At 58.1% G+C, this 18,445-nt stretch overlaps 1 protein-coding gene across 3 annotated transcripts in view; it reads left to right on the forward strand.

Moving 5' to 3' along the window:
• CACNA2D2 (calcium voltage-gated channel auxiliary subunit alpha2delta 2) overlaps positions 1–18,445 on the forward strand; it is a gene marked incomplete at its 5' end in the record, with an annotated part of 138,620 nt that overhangs the window by 65,348 nt on the left and 54,827 nt on the right. For all 3 annotated transcript variants that reach the window (XM_080815677.1, XM_080815675.1, XM_080815676.1), the window contains one exon: positions 4,275–4,391. In XM_080815677.1, coding sequence (XP_080671803.1) covers positions 4,275–4,391 — 117 coding nt within the window. The remainder of the gene's footprint in view (positions 1–4,274; positions 4,392–18,445) is intronic.

Raw genomic sequence — 18,445 nt, forward strand, 5'->3', positions numbered from 1 at the left:
ACGATGAGGGGAGGGATGGGGGGACAGGTCTCCATAACTGATGGTGGGAGGTGCCCTCAAGGGGAGGAGGCCATTGGTATCTGGCACAAGGGAGGGGAGCCAGGGACCCCTGGGAACGAGGGGCTGCAAGCTGCCTCCTGAATTATTGTCCCTTGGGGTCTCAGCTACCCCCGTTCTCCCTGTTCTATGTGCTCATCTGGCTCCAGCCAGCTTGTCTGCTCGTCTGCTGCCCTGGCCCACTACTACTCACCCTGTCTGTGGGATGGAGCCCCTGCCACCCCTCCCCCATCACGGCTTGTGTCAAACCGCAACCTGTAGGCCAGCTGCTTCTGCGGAGGTGGGGGCCCCGGAGGCCGTGCTGCCGTGGGAGCTGTTGGGTTTTTCCAGTTAGCTCGCTGGGCCAAGGACACCAGCAGGCATGCAGTCCTGCTGTGGTGGCCGAGGCCCCGTTCCCGGTGCACCCCGACCTGTCGCATCTGAGCTGGGACCAGGGACCAGGGCTAGAGTCTGGGGTCTAGGGGCATCAGCCCTGGCCATGCTGTTGCCCTGGGCTCTCCCGGGCTTCCTGCGGGGCCTCCAGGGAGAAAGCACCTCCTCAGAGAGCATCAGTGGAGAAATGACCTATCTCCCAGCGCTGGGCCATCTGCTGAGCTCGATCCCTCAAGTCTCATTGGGACATGGGGCTCAGCTCATGGCCCACCCCAGGGGACGGGGGCAATTGGAACAAGTCCAGGGGAATGTTACAAGGGGTGAGGCAGTTGGGATAGAAGGAACGAAGGCTATTTTGTTTCGGAGGCGAATCGAAGGGATTGGGGGACAGGGTTGGCTGGTAGCTTGACCGGCTCCTGCAGCTCTAGGATTTAGCCCTCATCTCCCCAGAAACTCCTCCTAGCCCATTTTACCACCTTTGCTCTAGGAAATATTTAGAAAGGCAGGGAAGGGTGGAAGGGAAGCATGGACAGCATGAGCAAAAGTGTGGTAGTGGGCATCAGGATGGGCTGGGGACCCAGAAGCCTGCAGGGGCATGCCAGGTCAATGGCGGGAGAGACCTCAAATGCTGGCACCAGGGCCAAGCAGAGGGTGATCCTATAGGGCCCCTGGGACAGGGAAAAAGTGTGGCAGATAGAGCCCCAGGCTCCAAGAGGTAGCACAACTGCAAGCAGGAATACAAGAGTCAGACCAGGTCTAGCTGGTCCCAGAGCTCTGCTCTTGAACATGGAATTGGGCATATGCATTTTCCAAGACCGTTACACACAGGCCCCGAACTTGGGGAAAGTTGGAAGAGAGCTGGCTTTGGCTATACTGTTATCAGTAGCATCCCTGTGTCTAGGCCCCTCTGTTGTCACTTCCAGGGCTCAGGCTGAGGTGTTGGGAGACAAGGACAGGGTGGCTGGAGAGGGGCTGCCCAGGGAGGCCTGGGAGGAGGGTGAGGCTGGAGGTGGGCCAACCCCAGGAGACAGAAGTCGTCTGCCCAGGAGTGGGAGCCAATGGCTTCAGGTCCTTAGTGTGCAGATCCAGCAGGGCTAGTGGAGGCAGGGAGGGACTGCAATTCCTTCTGCAGAATTCTGGTGATCTCCAACAATAGCAGACAGATCATGAGAAGGCAGAGAGAGAAGGGAGGAAGCAGGCTCCCTGCTGAGCAGAGAGCCCGATGCGGGGCTCCATCCCAGAACGGTGGGATCATGACCTGAGCCGAAGGCAGCGGCTTTAACCCACTGAGCCACCCAGGTGCCCCAATCTCCAACAATAGCAGTAGCAATGATAGCATAGGATCCTTGCAGTCCTCCATCAGCCTGCAAAGCAGGGACTGCTGGTCTCTCATTTAATAAATCAGACACTGAGCTTCAGAGATGAGGTGACTCTTGGCAGGGTGCCTGCTTTCAAGCCCTGATGCTGCCTTTCAGAGCCCTGGGGTATGACCCTGATACCTGGAGACCCACTCCCTCTGGGGCCCCTGAGCCCTGGCCGAGGCACCATGCCAATTTGCAGGGGCACCCTGGACCCAGTGGGGAGGAACTCCTGGGCCCCTGGAGGAGAGCTGTCAGAAGGCCGCCCTGATCAGGGGCTGCCACTGCTATGGACAGACCTGTTTGGGACACCTGGGAATGACCTTGACAGGGGGAGTCAGGTGTGGGAACTTTATCCCCTGCCCTGAGACGCCAGGCAGCTGCGCCCCCTGCTGGTGCAAGTGGGCCAAGGGAGCACTCGGCCGAGGCTTCCACCAGTGTTGCTGAGACAGGGCCTCCATACGTCCCCCGTCCCCCGTGCAGCAGCCCATGCTTGGGAAAGGTATATTTTTAAAGTCCTGAAATCTGAGGGGACGCAGTTGGTTAAGCGATCGACTCTTGATTTTGGCTCGGGTTGTGATCTCGGGCCCTGATCTCAGGGTCGTGAGATCAAGCCCCGTGCAGGGCTCTGCACTCAGTGTGTGGCATCATCTTGACATTCTTTTTCCCTCTGTCCCTCCCACTCGTACTCTGTAAATCAATCAGTCAATCAGTCAATCTTTAAAGTCCTAAAACCTGGGAAGGAGAAGTCTGAGAGGATGAAGGACCTGGCTTTGCCACTCGGGGTCTAGTGGCCTTGACCTGTCCTTTCTTGTTTCTGAGTCTCAGTTTCCCCCAGCAGAGGGCATTGGTCTCCAGCCTCCTCCCCACATTTCTCAGTGACACCCCCCCCCCGCCCCCGCCCAGGCTCAGGCCCCTCCTTGACCTCTGTCTCCATCACTGCCTCCCATCCGGGGGCTTCTGCCTTGAGGCATGACCCAGGGAGCCCAGGGAGCAGCCTGGCCCTGGTGCCCACGTGGGATCCCCATCCTCCCTGCCCTGCGTCCAGGCCTCACGCCTCGCCCTCTAATCGCCACTGCTCTGTGGGAAGGAGCGAATTCACCACAAATTATTTTGTTCTAAGAGAAGGACAAAAAGAAAAGAGAAGCTGGGAGGGATGGGGGGTGGCAGGAGGAGGAGACTGCCTGAGCCGGCTTTATGTGGTACTTTAACCCTTGGACTGCTGGGCACTGGCTGGGTGGCAGGGCTGGGCTTGGGCACGCCTCATCCCCCACCTTCCCTCCCCCCAATCCGCTGCTGGAGGCCTTATCTCCTCCACGTCTTGCTGTCACTCTCCCGACCTTATCTCGCCTGCCTGTCTGTCTCTCATCAGCTGCCTCTCCCACCTCCTTATCTCCTCCTCATCACCTCTTCTCTCTGTCTCTCTGCGTCCCTCCGTACACAGCCCGACGGCAGGGCCCTGTGGCAGCCATTCAGTGGTGGCATGTGACCTCAGTGAAGGAGTCAGCTTGGGGAACAGACCTCCTGGGGTCATCTGGATGGACACGGGCAGGGGTGTACAATGCGCACACTCACACACTCACACATGCACACACCCAAGACCCTAGCCTGGAACAAAGAGGCCCACTGAATTCACTTCCTCGACTCCCGCAGAAGCCCTAGGCGGCATCTAGAGGCCCTACCCCACCCCACCCCCAACACCCAGGCCCATGCACGCAGATGGGTGTGTATTGAGCCATAACACACACACTCACACATGCAGAAGCAAACTGCCAGCTTTACACCCCAACGTGCACATGTGCACAGACCCAGTCCCCAAGGAGGAGAGAGGGGCCGATTTGTCTTACTCACAGGCCTTTTCCCCCTTGTCTCTGCCCCCATATTCTGTGCCCTGAATAACAGAAGAGCCCCTGGGGGTGCTCAGGGTTCCACTACAATTCTGTAAGTGCCCCGGGGGCAGCACCAGCAAAAAATGGTATGGATGCCTGAGTCCTTGGGGAGCAGTGGCTAGGTGTTTCTGATGCATGTGTGGGTGTGTAGGTGTGTGTAGTGAGTGTGGCAGTGTCTTCGTGTCAGCAGGCATGTGGTTTGCAATGTGTGCTTATTGGTTCCTTCTCCCCCCACGCACACATCCTGCCTCCTCTCCAGCCCACCCTTCCACCTCTGCTGCTCTCAGCTCCAAACTCGCCAGAGGGGTGTTGCTCCTGCCTCCTGGGGGAGGAATCCCAAGTCCAGAGAAGGCAGTGACAACCCTGTCCAACCAACCACAATCAGGGCTAGCTGTGGAATCTGTGACAGGAGCCTTCCTTCAAGTTCAGGAGGGCACTGGGCCCAGCCCACAGACATCCATGCTCTCTAAGTGGCCAGGGCCAGAGTTGGGGTGGGGCCAAGGGCTGGACCGTACTGGGCAGAGAGGATATGCGGGGTGCTGTGGCATGGGAATGGGGGACTGCCCTAGCCTCACCCCTGACTCCTGCTTCCTTCTAGATCTACAAGGACAACCGGAATCTGTTTGAGGTACAGGAGAATGAGCCCCAGAAGCTGGTGGAAAAGGTGGCAGGAGACATCGAGAGCCTGCTGGACAGGAAGGTGCAGGCGCTGAAGGTAGGTGCTGGTGTGGGGTTGAGGGTAGGCCAAGGGCAGGGGCCCTGCGCGGCCCAGGCAATGTCCCGGCCCGACATGACCACATGGCCCTCCTGGCCCTTGGAATTCAGGCTGGGCCGTCACAGGCAGGGCAGTGCCCGCCTGAATGTGGGCAGCTAGGGCAGGAGCAGATGGTTTTATCAGGAAGAGTCTCCATGAAGTGATCTGTGGGGTCTTGGGGGCCTTATGTGGGCATGAAGATGGGACCCAGGCAGTCTTAGAGTCCTCTGATCCCTCTGCTCTGAGTGTGCCCTGGGGAAGCACCTGCTGGTAGCTGGGAGGGTGGGCTGCAACTCTGGTGGGAGGGAGTGTGGAGTGGCCCTGAATGGCCCACAGCGAATGCTGGAGCCCTGTGATGCTAGGGGTTGAAGCCCCTGCTCTGCCCATGACCTTGAATGTTTCTCTGCCTCCCTCTGAGTCCGGGCTCCCTGTCTAATCTTGGAGAGGTTATGCCTATCACCTTGAGGGTACTGCCATTCCATGAGTTGGCAAACTCTTCTAGGCTGCGTCAACGAGTTGTATGAAGCCAGCAGACCCTCCCTTGGCTTCCACCCACCCCAGGGTGGGGGGACTTCTGGAGCTGCAAGGTTGCCCTGGGGGGTTGTGCAGTAAGTGAGGGAGAGTGCCCAAGGTGCCCCCACCATCAGAGGCATAGCGCCACTGCCCCAGCCTGTGCTAAAAGGAAGAGTACAATGAAAAGGAAAGGAGTAGTGATACACATGACATGTATGAACTTGAAAACATTCCACTAAGTGAAAGAAGCTAGCCACAAAAGACCACCTATTGTGTGATCCCATTTGTGTGAAATGTCCAGAATAGGCAAATCCATGGAAATGGAAAGTACATTAGTGGTTGCCTAGGGCTAGAAGAGAGGCAGGAGGGGAGGGGGATAAGGAGTGTCTGTTAATGGGTAAAAGGTTCCTTTTGGGGGTGAGAAAATATTCTAAAATTAGATTGTGGTGATGGTGGCACAACTCTGTGCTAAAAAACAAAACAAAACACTGAATTATATACTTTATGTGGGTAAATTTTATAGTATGTGAATTGTGTCAGTAAAACTAGTTACTAAAAAGGATGAGGAAGTCCACACAAGCCATGACCAGGCTCAGGCCAGGGGCCTGGCTGGGTCAGATCAGGGCAATCACCTAGCCCAAACACCCACCACATCCAGGCCCCAGGAGAAAACTAGGACCCCTTTCCCCAGGAGCTGGGCCCTGCTGTCCCCTGAGGTCCCCTGCCTGCCCATCCTGTGTGACCTGTAATCATAGAACAGCGAGAGGCTGGCATTCAGGGACCAGAGGCCCAGAGGAAGTGGACCCTGACGGCTTCCCACCCAGTGTGGATCCAGACAACCCGCAGCTGGGCTCAGCCCAGCCCAGCCTGACTTTGGGGTTCGGGATTTCCTGGTCACAGGTGGAGAGACAATTGGAGAAAGGAACTGCCGTGGGGTGGAAGTGAAGCCCAGCCTTTAGCTGGGACAGCAGTCCCTTGGAGCGGGGGATGGGGGGTGTCCAAGAGTGTCTCCCCTGATTGTGAGAAACGCTTTGCTGTCCATCCACCCAGCACATCATGTACCCTCCTTGCCTTTCCTAGGACTGGGCCTGTCCTCTCCTGTCTCTCCTCTCTTTGTCTCTCTGGATGCTCTCCTCTCCTGTCTCTCCTCTCTTTGTCTCTCTCTGTCCCATTCATTCCAGACTCCTCATTCACCTACTACTTCCTTGCTTTGCTCCAGTTTACAAAGTGCAGGCCCCCAGCCCTGAACTTGAGTTGAAATCTTCTGATAAATTCGGGAAAAGGCATCCTTTGGGCCTTCAGGCCTGCTGCCCACCCCAGCTTTAGGACAGATGCCCCACTCGTGGAGCCCAGGGCCCAGCCCCCTGCCCATCCTCTCCGGGCACTACAGCGCTGGGGTCCCTCCCCAAGCTCCTCCCCCAACTCCTAGACAAAACAATCAACCCTGACAGCCTGGCAGGGAGGGAGAACTCAAGGCCCAGGTTCTGATCCCAACCCTCTACCTGTACCCCACATGCTGTACCCCACCGCATGAGGCAGGGCAGATGGCTGTCTCCTTCCCCCCTGCATCTGCAGCCTAGCCCATGGCCTGGTCCACCGTTGGCGCCAAATGCAAATTACTCTCAACAGACAAATGATGGAATAGGGCCCTCACTGATGGAGTACTCACCATGTGTATGTCTGACACAGGCCACGCTCACAGCAGCCCTTTGAGGGAGGCTCACTTCACAGAGGGGAGGGACACTGGGATCTGGACATGCCGTGCATCAGGCCAGGATGTGAACCCAGGTCACTCTGATGCAAAGCCAGCCCCTTGACTCCCCGCATGATTCCTGAGGTATGCACAGAGCCCACAACCCTTACCTGCCCAGCCTCCTGCTGGCCACGAGCTCCCTCCTCCTGCAGTGCCCCTGGCTCTTGGCCCACAAGATGGTTCTGTCCATATCCCCAGAGGAAGCAAAGGACAACCATCCTTCCCCTGCCTTGGTCCTAATTGTTCAGGATGAGCTTTGGTCTTAATTATGTTTTAAATTTGCTTTTAATCAAGTTCTGGCCCTTCTCTCCACCTTTCCCACATTTGTTTGCAGCCTGAGTGCTTATGGAGGGAGGGATGTGGGGGGCTGGACCCCTCACCCCCCACTGCATTGTTCCTCTCTCCCTGGACCCCATCCAGTAATCCAATTTAAAGCCTCTTGCTCTGGTCTGGAATTTTAATTCGGGGCTTGCAAAGAGGAATCTGAGCAACACAGGGCGGAAGTTCACGGTCTCATCTAATCAGGGACAATCAGATGTTTGTTGCGAGTTTCTCCGAGCTGCACAAGGTGATTCATGGGGCCGAGAGTCAGGCAGGAGCAGGCCAGGTCAGGGGCCTTGCAGCACAGGCAACCAGCACTCCCAAGTCCAGGAAACCCGCTGGGCCTCAGCTTTGGACACACAGAGGGGAGCTGTCTTGTGACTTATACTGCCCAGGGAGAAGGGTCCTCTGAGCCAGGGCCCACATTCTAAGGTCCTGAGTCCCAGGAGTGGGGGAGGGGAGGTGCCTGAGTTCTTACAGCACAGTGGAGGCAGAGATGGACCCAAACCAGGACTCTGCTATACTCCCTGCTGGGACCTTGACACACAGCCCCTCTCTCAGAAAGGTCATTTCTTCCTGGTTGTATTTCTTCCTCCGCAAGTCCTCCAGTTCACTCACGGCCCACTGCGTGCCAGGCGGTTCTGGGGGGACAGGGAGAGGACAGGCCCTGTACCTGCCCTCATTGAACACTCGGTCTAGTCCTGTCCCAGGCCTTAGTATCCTCCTCTGTGAAATAGGGACATGAAACCATCCCTGCCCGGTCCTTCTGGGCTCACAGCTCCAGGAGCCATTGTTTATAAAGGCTGCAAAGAAAAGCCAGTGTCCGCAGAGCTTGGGCCGTCCTCAGCACCGTCCCTGGCATCTCTGCTCTATGGCTTAGAGGAGAGGCTGCAGGAGGAGATGCAGCCTTTTTTTTTTTTTTAAGATTTTATTTATTTATTTGACACAGAGAGAGAGATCACAAAGAGGCAGAGAGGCAGGCAGAGAGAGAGGGGGAAGCTCAGGCTCCCCTCTGAGCAGAGAGCCCGATGTGGGGCTCGATCCCAGGACCCTGGGATCACAACCTGAGCCGAAGGCAGAGGCTTAACCCGCTGAGCCACCCAGGCACACCGAGACGCAGCCTTGATAAGGTGAGGAGTGACCTCAGTGCAGGGGCCTCCAGCCTCCTCCTGGGGGTGAAGCCATGGGCATTGTGGCTTAGTTGTCTCTTAGTTGTCCCAGAGAATGGGAAGCCCAAGGCCAGTGCACCAAGGACCATGAATGTGGCTAGAAGCCTGCTCTTGGGGAGACCCTCTTACCTCCAATTTCAAACCAGCCAGAGGCCGTGGAGAGGTCTGGCTTTAGAAACCCAGGATCCAGAGACCTTGGCCCTTCAGCTCTGCCCCACACTCCACCTCGGGTACGTCCCGTTGTCCCCAGGGCCAAGACCTCTCCACATGCTGTGCTTTTGCGCCTTTGTCTTCATGCAGTGTTTTAAACCTGCTTGAACACTGGAGTCGCTTGAGGAGCTTTTAAATTGTGACACCTGGGCCCCAACCCAAACCAAATACCTCAGATTCTCCAGGGATGGGCCCAGCCTTCAATAGTTTTCAGTGCTCCTCAGATGATTCTGTGTTAAGTTCAGAGGTCAGAACGTTTCCCTGAAAATGGGCAGAAATAATTCTCTCCCATGGTTATTGGCCTCTTTCTTAGGGCCTGCCAAGTGCCTCGCCTAAGATAAGCCAGAACATTCCAGATCTCTCCAAATCCTCTCTACAAGCCAAGGGTATCTTATCCCCATTTTATATTTGAGGAACTTGAGCCCGCAAGAGGTTAAGCCACTGGCCCCAGGTCTCACACCAAATTTAGGCTTTAGGTCTGGGCAGTCAGGCTTCAGACCCCACATACTGCCCCCCAGTGCCTCCCTCGTCTGTGCTACCACTGGTGGCCAAATGGCATTGACTGGATACAAGGGGAGGGCAGGGCTGAGGGAAGAAGGGATGGGGCTCTGGCCTCCTCTGACAGGGGCTTGCTCTGAGATGACCTAGTGACCTTGGGGAGGTCCCTGCCCCCGCAGGTTTTTCCTTGCACAGTGGAGAAAGACCCTGAGCACCCTGCCCGGCCCCGGCCCAGGAGGCCGGGATGGATGGGACAAGGGGGCGGTGCAGCTGCAGCCTTGGATCTGGGGGCTCCAGCAGGCAATGTTCCCACCCTCCATTGCCTCTCTGGAGAGCAAGCATCATTTAAGAGTAAAATTAAAAACCCTTCCGCACACAGCCGCCCTGCTTTCGCTGCTAATGGCCACTTAACCCAGTTAAACTGATGCATTGTTGGCAGTGTGGCCAGGTCTGTTCAGGAACTGGGCTTGGGGCTGGGTGCTCAGAGGAAAGGGAGGAATGAGCCAGGGAGGGGACCAGGGAGTGCCCCAGAGCTGTGGAGAGGACCCCCGCCACCCCACCCTCCTCAGTGGCGGCTTTCTTTCCAAGTCTCCATGGAAGGCGAGGTTTCTCTCTGTCAGCATGACTGACATTCTGAGCAGGGCAATTCTTTGTTGTGGGGCCTGCCGTGCGTTTTGGGGTGATGAGCAGTATCCTTGCCCTCTACCTACCAGATGCCAGGAGTACACCACTCCCCCAGCTGTAACAACCAAAAATGTCTCCAAATCTGGCCAGATGCCCCCTGGGGGCAAAGCCCCACCCCCGGTTGAGAATCACCGTCTAATGGGAGAGATACAGCCATGGGGAATAGAAAGCCCAGAAGCAGGGGCCATGGGGACCTCAGAGAGGTGCAGCCTGGATGGGGAAGCCCCAGCAGGAGGAAGATCCTTTCAGTTTAAGAGGGTAAAAGTGAGCTTGGGGCTGTCTCGAGGAGGCAGCAAGGATTTGAAGGGGTGGGGGCGGGGAATTCAGCGACGAGAGTGAGCTGGAGGCTGGTTCAGACCTGGATCCACTCATGCACCGATTGCTCGGGGTCGGATGAGCAGATCAGCCCTGAAAGGAGAAGGCCTGGAGGGGGCCTGGCCCAGAGTGGGAGCCTCAGGAACATTCAGAGAACAGGTGCCGGGACTGTGGCTCTGCTTTCTGGCTGGAGGTGAGCAGCTGGGATCCGACTCCAGACTGGGGAAGCTGTAAAGGACCCCATCATGGGGGACAGACAGGGCAGGGGACTCAGCGTGGGCTGCCTCCGCCCACCCTGCTTGGCGCAATTAAAAGGTATTTATGTGGGGCCGGCAGTGGCTTCTGCCTCCCCTTCATTACAAACATTAAGAGATCTTGACCCTTCCACTTTCCTGCTCTTGAAAGGAGGCGCAGGCACGTGGAGCCAATTAGGCGCACGCGTGGGCGCCGGGGGCCTGAGCAGCCCGTTCTCCCTGATTGCGACGTTTACAGCTGATTATTCTCCCCTCACCCAAACAGCGCTGCTCCTTCCTGGCAAGGGGCCAGTGCCACCCAGAGGAGCCACCTGGGGCCCCCAGGGATGGGGGGGCGCTGAATGAGTGAATGGGCGCCCTGCGTGGGAACCCTTGGGGACCCCCACTTCCCACAGGGAGGCGGCGAGAGAGGTGCCCATCGAGGAAGCAAGGGCAGGGCCCCGGGTGGCAGTGAGCACCCAGGAGAGACAGGCAGCGTGCGGCGACAGAGGGTGACCATTCAGGAGCAGGGCTTGGCAGGAGCGGCTCTGTGGAGGCGGCCTGAACGAGGGAGGAAAGGTGATCTGCTATGCTGTCCCCCCACACACACACCCCCACGGGTCCTGGGACTCAGCATGAGCCTTGGACGAAAACATGCTGCTCCAGCAACTAGTAGACGTGTTTGCAGGGACGGCCTCCCCTGTGTGCATCCCCACCAGCTGGCCAACAACCCAGAAGCCCCTCAAAGGCCTCCAGGCTCAGCAGCCTCCCTGGGAACGAAGAGGGAGACGAGGGAGAGACGGTCCGGAGAGGGTGTGGCCACAGGGTCCTCAGGGGAAACTTCATTCCTCCTCTCCTCCTGCATGCCCTCACCGGTGGTGTCAGATGAGGGCCTGGCTCGGCCTATTAGGCCTCAGGAAAGGCTGAACTGTGTGTTTGGACCAGGCTGTCCTGGTCCCTGGGATTGCCGCTATAGTGGGGGCCCCTCTCCTGGCTACTCCTCCAAGGTACAGGGGCCTTAAGAAGGGTCAGAAGAGCTGTGGCCATTCCCCAACATCTGCTAGCCAAGGGGTCTGGGGGCCTGGGGTGCAATGCCCCTGAGGTCCACAGAGCCTGCTGGGTCAGCCTTACACCCCTGGACCCTGCTGCTGAGCTCACCCTCGTGGCTGCAGGTCGGAGGAAACTGAAGGGCCATGGGTCAGACCAGGGAGCTCAGCATCCTGTTTGCCCTGACCAGCATGGATTGCCTCCTGTGGGGACACCTTCACCGAGGCACCCCAAGCCCAGATCTCTCTCTACAGGGGGTATCAGCCTTGCCCAACCAGGGGCCCTGCTCACCCAGTCTTGCCCGCTGCCCCCAGTCTGGCCCTGGGTGTGGAGCCAGTCTCCACTCCCCATAGAGCAGAGTTACCATTTTACATGAGGAAACAGAGGCACAGCCTGGCTAAAACAGGGTCAAGATTCCCCCCCACCCCCGAGCCCAGCATGTGTGCCTGCCTCTCCCAGCACTCCCGAGGAGGAAGCAGAGGATTGGGGGAAGCAGAGCCGGAGCAAAGGGGAAGGAGATGTCGGGGTTCTGCCCGTCAGGGGGCAGAGCACAGGAAAGGGCCTCAGGGCCAGACCTTGGTTTTTGGACACAGGACAGCTATAGAGGGTCTCTGGGGTGAAGAGGCCTGCAAGCACAGGCTGGGAGCCACTGCCCTGAGTTCCCTTCTTTTTTTTTTTTTTTTTTTTAAGATTTTATTTATTTATTTGACAGAGAGCGCAAGTAAGCAGAGTGGCAGGCAGAGGAAGAGAGAGAAGCAGGCTCTCCACTAAGAAGGGAGCCCGATTCGGGGCTCGATCCCAGGACCCTAGAATCATGAAAGGCAGCTGCTTAACCAACTGAGCCACCCAGGCGTCCCCTGAGTTCCCTTCTTAACACCGCTGCAGCCTGACCACCACAGGACGGGGAGTCTAGGCCTCGGGGTGGGGTGGTCAGCCGGAGGGAAACACACTGGATTCCACTCCCCAGAGAAGCCTGCACAGAGGGAGGATCCTCTCCTGCTTCTGCCCTCCCCTCCTTGGGGGGTCCCAGCTGGCCACATGGGGCAGAGGCTGGGACGTGGAGGAAAAGGGCCTGTAGGTGCCACAGGGACAAACCAGTCTAATTCAGGATCAGAGAAGTGAGAAATTTAATTGAGTTTTAATAGCTTCTGGCCCTTTGTTCTGAAATCCTCAAGTACAAGGGCTGGGGGAGGGAGAGTGCATCTAAGGCAGGGCAAGCCCTTGGCCCAGCTAGTCCCCTTCTTGGACCCCAGACTGGGAGCAGACAGACAAGCTGCGAGGTCCTAACGTGCAGAACAGCTGCCATGGGAGGGGCGAGTCTAAGGAGACAGACTGGAGGTGGCAGTGCTTGAGCTGGTAGAACCCCAGAGGTGCAGAAAGGGAAGAAGGAAGGAGCCAAGGCCTGGCCTGACAGTGAGAGGGAGCGGAAGTGAGTCAGACTGAGTCCGCCGGAGCGTTGTGGGTTGGGAAGGGAGCCCAGCAGGTGCAGCCCATGCAAGGCTGTTTCCACTGGAGGGGAGAGGAGATGGAGAGGCAAAGGAGGCGGGGGGCAGGGTTCACCCCCGAGTTCTGGAGAGGTAGCTGCACATCTGTAAGCATGGCCCCTTCACGGTGCAGCAGCTCTGGGAGTGGCCAGTTCCTATGTCACCCCATTTTCTATGGCTTAAAATACATAGGGACCCATGCCTCCGCTTTGGCGTGAGTACCTATGGGGGAAGTTAGCCGGCTCACAGGGCTGCTGGCAGGGAGGGCCTGGTGCCTTGGACCCAGCCCAGAGGGCTGGAGCAGCTCCTGGTGCCATGGTGACCCTGGGAGTGTCCCCTAAGGTTTTCCTGGAGGAGGTCAGGTGATCCTGGCTTTGTGTCATTAGATACCAGGCATCTCCAGAGCGCTTTGCTTCTTTCAGCCTCTGTTTACCATGCTGAGCACCTGCTGTATACAAGCACCATACTAGGTTACCAGGTACAGAGATGGGGGAACAGACCTGTGGGGCCCCTCCCTTGAGGACTGCCATCTGCCAAAGGTGACAGTGATGTGACCCATGCCACAAAGTGTGGACACTGCCCAGGCCTAGGGGACCTGTGGTGGGGATGAGGGGGTTGCTGGAGATGCAGGTAGAGGAAGAGGCTCCAAGTAAGAAGGCGCAGTAGAAGAGAGAACAGAGGGGCGCCTGGGTGGCTCAGTTGGTTAAGCATCTGCCTTCGGCTCAGGTCATGATCCTAGAGTCCCGGGATCGAGTCCCACGTCAGGCTCCCAGTCCATGGGGAGTTTGTTTCTCCCGCTGACCTCTCTCCTCTCATGCTCTCTCTCTCATTCTCTCTCTCTCTCTCAAATAAATAAATAAAATCTTTAAAAAAAAAAAAAAAGAAGAAGAAGAGAGACCAGAGGTAGGGCGCATGCATGTCCCCCTGCTGCGGCTCTGCAGGGATGTGGTGACGGAGCGTCTTGCCTAGGGCCTCGGCTCTGCAAAGCGTGCACACGGACACCATGAGGGGGTTCTTGAGGCAGAGGCGTGCATGGCTGTGCCCAGGACCAGTCACCATTGCTGGCAGTCTAGTGGAAAACTCACCCAGCAGCCACAACCTGCACAATCCTGACCTCGCACTGCCCCCAAAGGAACCTCTGGCCGGGAGTCCCCCCTAAAAATGCAGCCTGGCTCATGATGCACGCAACCGGGCCCAGAGCAGAAGGTGGCCGAGGTTCAGGGGCGTGAAGTGCTGCTGGGCAGCAGCTCCCACTCTGCCCTTGAGTAGCACACCAAACCCTTGGCAGATCTCCCTTTCTCTGAGCCTCAGTTCCCTACCTATACAAGAGGAACAACAAGCATGGCCTTACAGATCTGTCATCAGAGTTTACTCCCAGGCCTTGGTGACACCGATTCGAGAAAGGATACACGTGGGATGGACCCCATGGACAGGACTGGTCTGTGCCTAGCCTGGGACCAACCCTGGACTGTCAGCCTTTGTGCCGGCCCTCCCTACTCTGGATGCCTCATCAGGGACCCATCCCTAGCTTCCACTTCTGTGGACCACACTGTCCAAGCTGCCTTACGCTTCCTGCCTCCTGGCACAGGCCTTGGGTCCCTTGTTTGAGAGGCTGGTCACGGTTGTCAGGCCCTTTGTTCCAGCCTTCCTGTGTTTGCCCACTCTGTGCCTCGGCGAATGGGAGTCGAAGCATGTTTGCTGTGTCAACACCAGCTGGAGCCGAGGGGATGAGGCCCTCTCCTCCAGCTGCCCAGGTGCCTTGGGTTCAGCCCCCTCCCTGGGTGGTTGGAGTTGGTAGGCCAGCGGGCAGCTCCCCACCTATGACCCACCCGTTCACCCATGGGACTGCTGGGCCTAGGTAGGGCAGGTGTGGGGAACCAGCAAGGGCAGCCCTGGGCAGGGAGCAGGACAAAGAGGGACCAGTGCAGTCTGCCCTGTGCTTAGCTTGGGAACTTCCTGGCAGAGACAGCCTTCAGGCATCTGAAGGCCAAGTTCAGGGCTTTCCCACTCTCTATGCAGAATCCCTCCCCAGGCCCAGCTCCACCCCTCTACCCCTCCCTCCCCCCCCACCATGTTCCTAGTTATGGGATCCAGCAGCAGTCAGGCAAATGGACAGATAGACAGGCATGGAGACAGGGTCAGGGCATGGAGTCGAGAAGAGTCCACCTGGCAGGATTGCCAGGCGTCTTGTCTGAGCTGAGACCTGGCCAGCCCTTATACATGTGTGTGCCATGTGGTTACTGCTGTTACAAGGCAGGGACTTGGGCTACTTGGAAGAGCCCTGACATTTGACCTCACTGCGCTTTCACAGAAGGGTCCCCGTTATGTGGAAGCACAGAGAAATAGGGCTGAGGCTGAGACTGGAGGGAAGGAGGGAGTTGGCCTCTCAGAAGGTGAGGAAGAGCATTCTGGCAAAGGGAACAGCTGGAGGGGCCCTGCAGGTAGGAGTGGGGCTCAGAGTCCTGTTTGGTTTCTGGGTTAGAATGGAAGGGGAAGCAGGTTGAACCCTCCAAGTTCTGGGCTAGCGTAGGGGCATGGGGGAAGGTGGCACTTACAGGGACAGGGGGTCTTGGACAGGAGTAGGCTGTGGAGTGAGAAGGCTGAACCCCCGGGAACCAACAGGGATTGTCAGCAAGTAGGCAGCACTGCCTGCCTGCCCCTACCTTCCTTCCCAGGTGTTTCCCCCCCCAGGGAAGTCAGGTGAGGCTGGTGTGCACTGCTCACACCCTGGGGGGGGCTGTGTGGCCTTCCCCCAAGACGCACTTGCACCTTAGTGCCCCTGGGCAAGTTTAGCATCAGCGCATGTTCCTGCCCAGAGTTCTGAGGCCCAAAGGTCCTCTGAGCATGCATCTTCGACCTTTGACTCTGGTCACTGGAGGCCTCAGGGCCCGCTGGGGGCTGGTTTTTAGACATGGGCTTTGGGGGGTCCCAGAGTACCTTCCTATGCCCCTGTAGTACCAAGGGCTCAAGAATTAGGGAGTGGGCACCATGGAGTGGAGAAACAGCCTGGGCCGAAGTTCCCCCACATCCCTCAGGTGGGAGGGTCCTGACCCCAGGGGCCAGCAGAGGAGTCATGGGCATTTAAACAGAAAAAAGGACCTATCCGTGCTCTGCCAACAGCAGGGACAGCCCAGTTCATGACAGCTACAGCTGCACTGTCCTCTGTCTTGGCTATTCATGCATGGGGTCCCTGCTGCATGGGCAGCCCTGACCCAAGACACGAGCTTGCAGGGGAGGCAGTGGGGGGTGGGGAGAGTGTGGCCGTTCTTCCTTCTCCGGGGCACAGGTGGGCGCGTATCCCACGGCGGTGTCTAGACCTGGGCATGTGTGTCGTCGTGGGCAAGCACACACCTGCTTATTTCCCTGCGCTCGTGGCTCTCACGTGGTCCAGGACTGAGCCCCGTGACTGTGGCCTGAGTGACAGGGCTGTGGCCCCACCATCTCCCAGGGATGGCACCGACCTTTCCCCACCTCCCACATCTATACCTATGCCTTCTTTTATCAAATATTCTGCTAATCTCATCTCCTTGTGTGACTGCCGTGTAATTAGCTCATTTTGCAAAATATTGCATCTGTCTTATCCGCCTCCCCCCCCCACCCCGCCTCTTCCTTTTCCAAGGAAAGTGTGGGCGGGGATGGGGTCGAGGAAGATTACTGGGGATGAGTCTACCTTACAGGGGGGCCCTGAGCAGCCCTCTGCACACTCACAGGGCCCCCCACGAACACACACTGATCCGTCCACAGGCCCCTTTAACACACATCCTGGCGCCAGAATCATGGAGGTCAGTGGGCTGGGGGTGTCCTCGCCCTCCCTCCATCAGGATGGGGTGGGGCTGACGGAGCCCTGCTCCTGGAGAACTCACACACACAGGGACTGCCCAGGCCCAAGCTGGGCTGAGACTAATGAGCTACTAAGTGGAGGTGCCCCAGGTAGGCCTGTGTATGGCAGGCAGGCTGGGGCCGGGGGGTACAGAATGTGGAATGCCCCCGCTCTTAGGTGTGGCCACGCACGGAGGGGCTGAGCCACGTGCACAACCAGGACCTGGTTTAGAGGAATCCCCATGATCCTTATTATCACCTGCCTGCCACTGCCACCCACTGGACAGGATGCCACAGCGGTTAGGCCGCCCTAAAACTCCACACCATCCCATCCCCTGCCCTGAGCAGGATCTTGTGTAGCTGTGAGGTGGGGGCTGCTTGGGACAGGGACTGTGGACAGGGCCTATATGGAGCCCCCAGTAGGGTCTCACGTGTCCCAGGCCTTGGCCCTGACCAAGTGTGACAGCCCCAGCCAGGGGCACCAGGAACATCTGCCTCCGGTGGTGGGGCTGGGCAGAAGGAACAGTGTGGGGCTTGGAGCTGTTTTAGCCTCAGAGAGTGCTGCTCCCATCCAGCCATCCCTGCTGAGCCCCCGTCCCCACCTCCCCCACCCAATCTCTGGATGGGAGAGCAGAGGCTGCCGAGGCCTCCTCTGCATGGAGAGCCCCGGGAGGCTCAGAGCCGGCTGCAGCCGTCGGGTGGCTGCAAGGCTGGGCTCGAGCCCTCGCCTGGCATGGCCTACTTTCCCGCGACCCCCCCCCCCCACCGCTCCCACTGTCTCACTGCCTTCTCTTGCTTCAGCTCCCTCAGGACGTGAATTCTCTTAAACTTTTAATTAAAAACATTCTCCTTTCTCCCCCCAAGGTTTGCTTCCCTGTGATTTTCCTCTTAGAAGGAGAGATGGGGGGGGAAGGGGACGGTGGGCCAGGAGTGGAGGTCAGGCCTTCCTAAATCTCCATAGGGGACCCAAGGGAGCCAGGGCCTGGCCCGGAGGAGGCTGCTGGCTACCCCCGGCCCTGTATCACCCTCCCTGGCTTCCTGGCTGTCAAGGGGGGGCATTTCTGGGGGCTCCGGCCCTAGGTGCCACTGCCAGATTAGAGGAATGGGGCCAGCCTGAAGACCTGCATGCACTCCCACCATGCTCTGTGTGATGACTTGAGATTTCCACAGCATGCTCATTTCCACTGAGTGGAAGGGCCCTGCCTTCCTGGGAGAGTGGTGTCTGCTCCACCAGCCTCGGGGTCATGCCCAGTCCGTGGATCACAGGTTGGAGAAGCATTCCCAGGGTTACTCGTCAGGCACGATGCAGCCCAGGGTTGGTGTCATGGGCCTCGAGGTCACCAACTAGGTCACAGCTACTTCATATGTACAATTCCCAGCTCAGCTCAGGGGCACAAGGTCGGGTCCGGCCTCACAAGATTGCAGCCCCAGGAATGCTGGGGACACAGATCCTTAATGCCAGGAAACCAGAATAGCTTCTCTAATTATGGGGCTGGAGGGGGGCTGGCCCATGCCCCTTCACCCAAGCAGTGGCATGTTAGCCTGTCCCTGACTCTGGAGGGAAATGCTTCCATGTCCTCAGATTCCTGTTCTGGAGTTGGAGCCCACCAAATGTCTGGCAGTTCTGCCTTGTGTCAGACCACGATCCCACCTGCTGAAGCCCAAGCCTTGGTTCCACCTGTAGAGAATTTTGGCACACTCTTCCTTGCCCAGAACACCTCCCGTGGTCCAGGAGACAGGAACAGAGTCAGCCCCGTCCCCCCGTGTTCCTGTCCCTTCCCCCATTTCTCTGCAGGTCCATTTTCTTCATCTGAAGGCTTCCAGGCCCGGCCCCGGAAGCCCCCCGCAGACTCAGACTCATCCAGGCACATCCCGTTGTCCCATTCTGAGATGCCCCCACCATGGGTAGTGCCTCTCCCATCCCTAGGGTCCAGGCCCCCTCCAAGCCTCCAGAGGCTCAGGACTCAAG

Source organism: Martes martes (assembly GCF_963455335.1).
Source record: "Martes martes genome assembly, chromosome: 1".
Classification (NCBI taxonomy): domain Eukaryota; kingdom Metazoa; phylum Chordata; class Mammalia; order Carnivora; family Mustelidae; genus Martes; species Martes martes.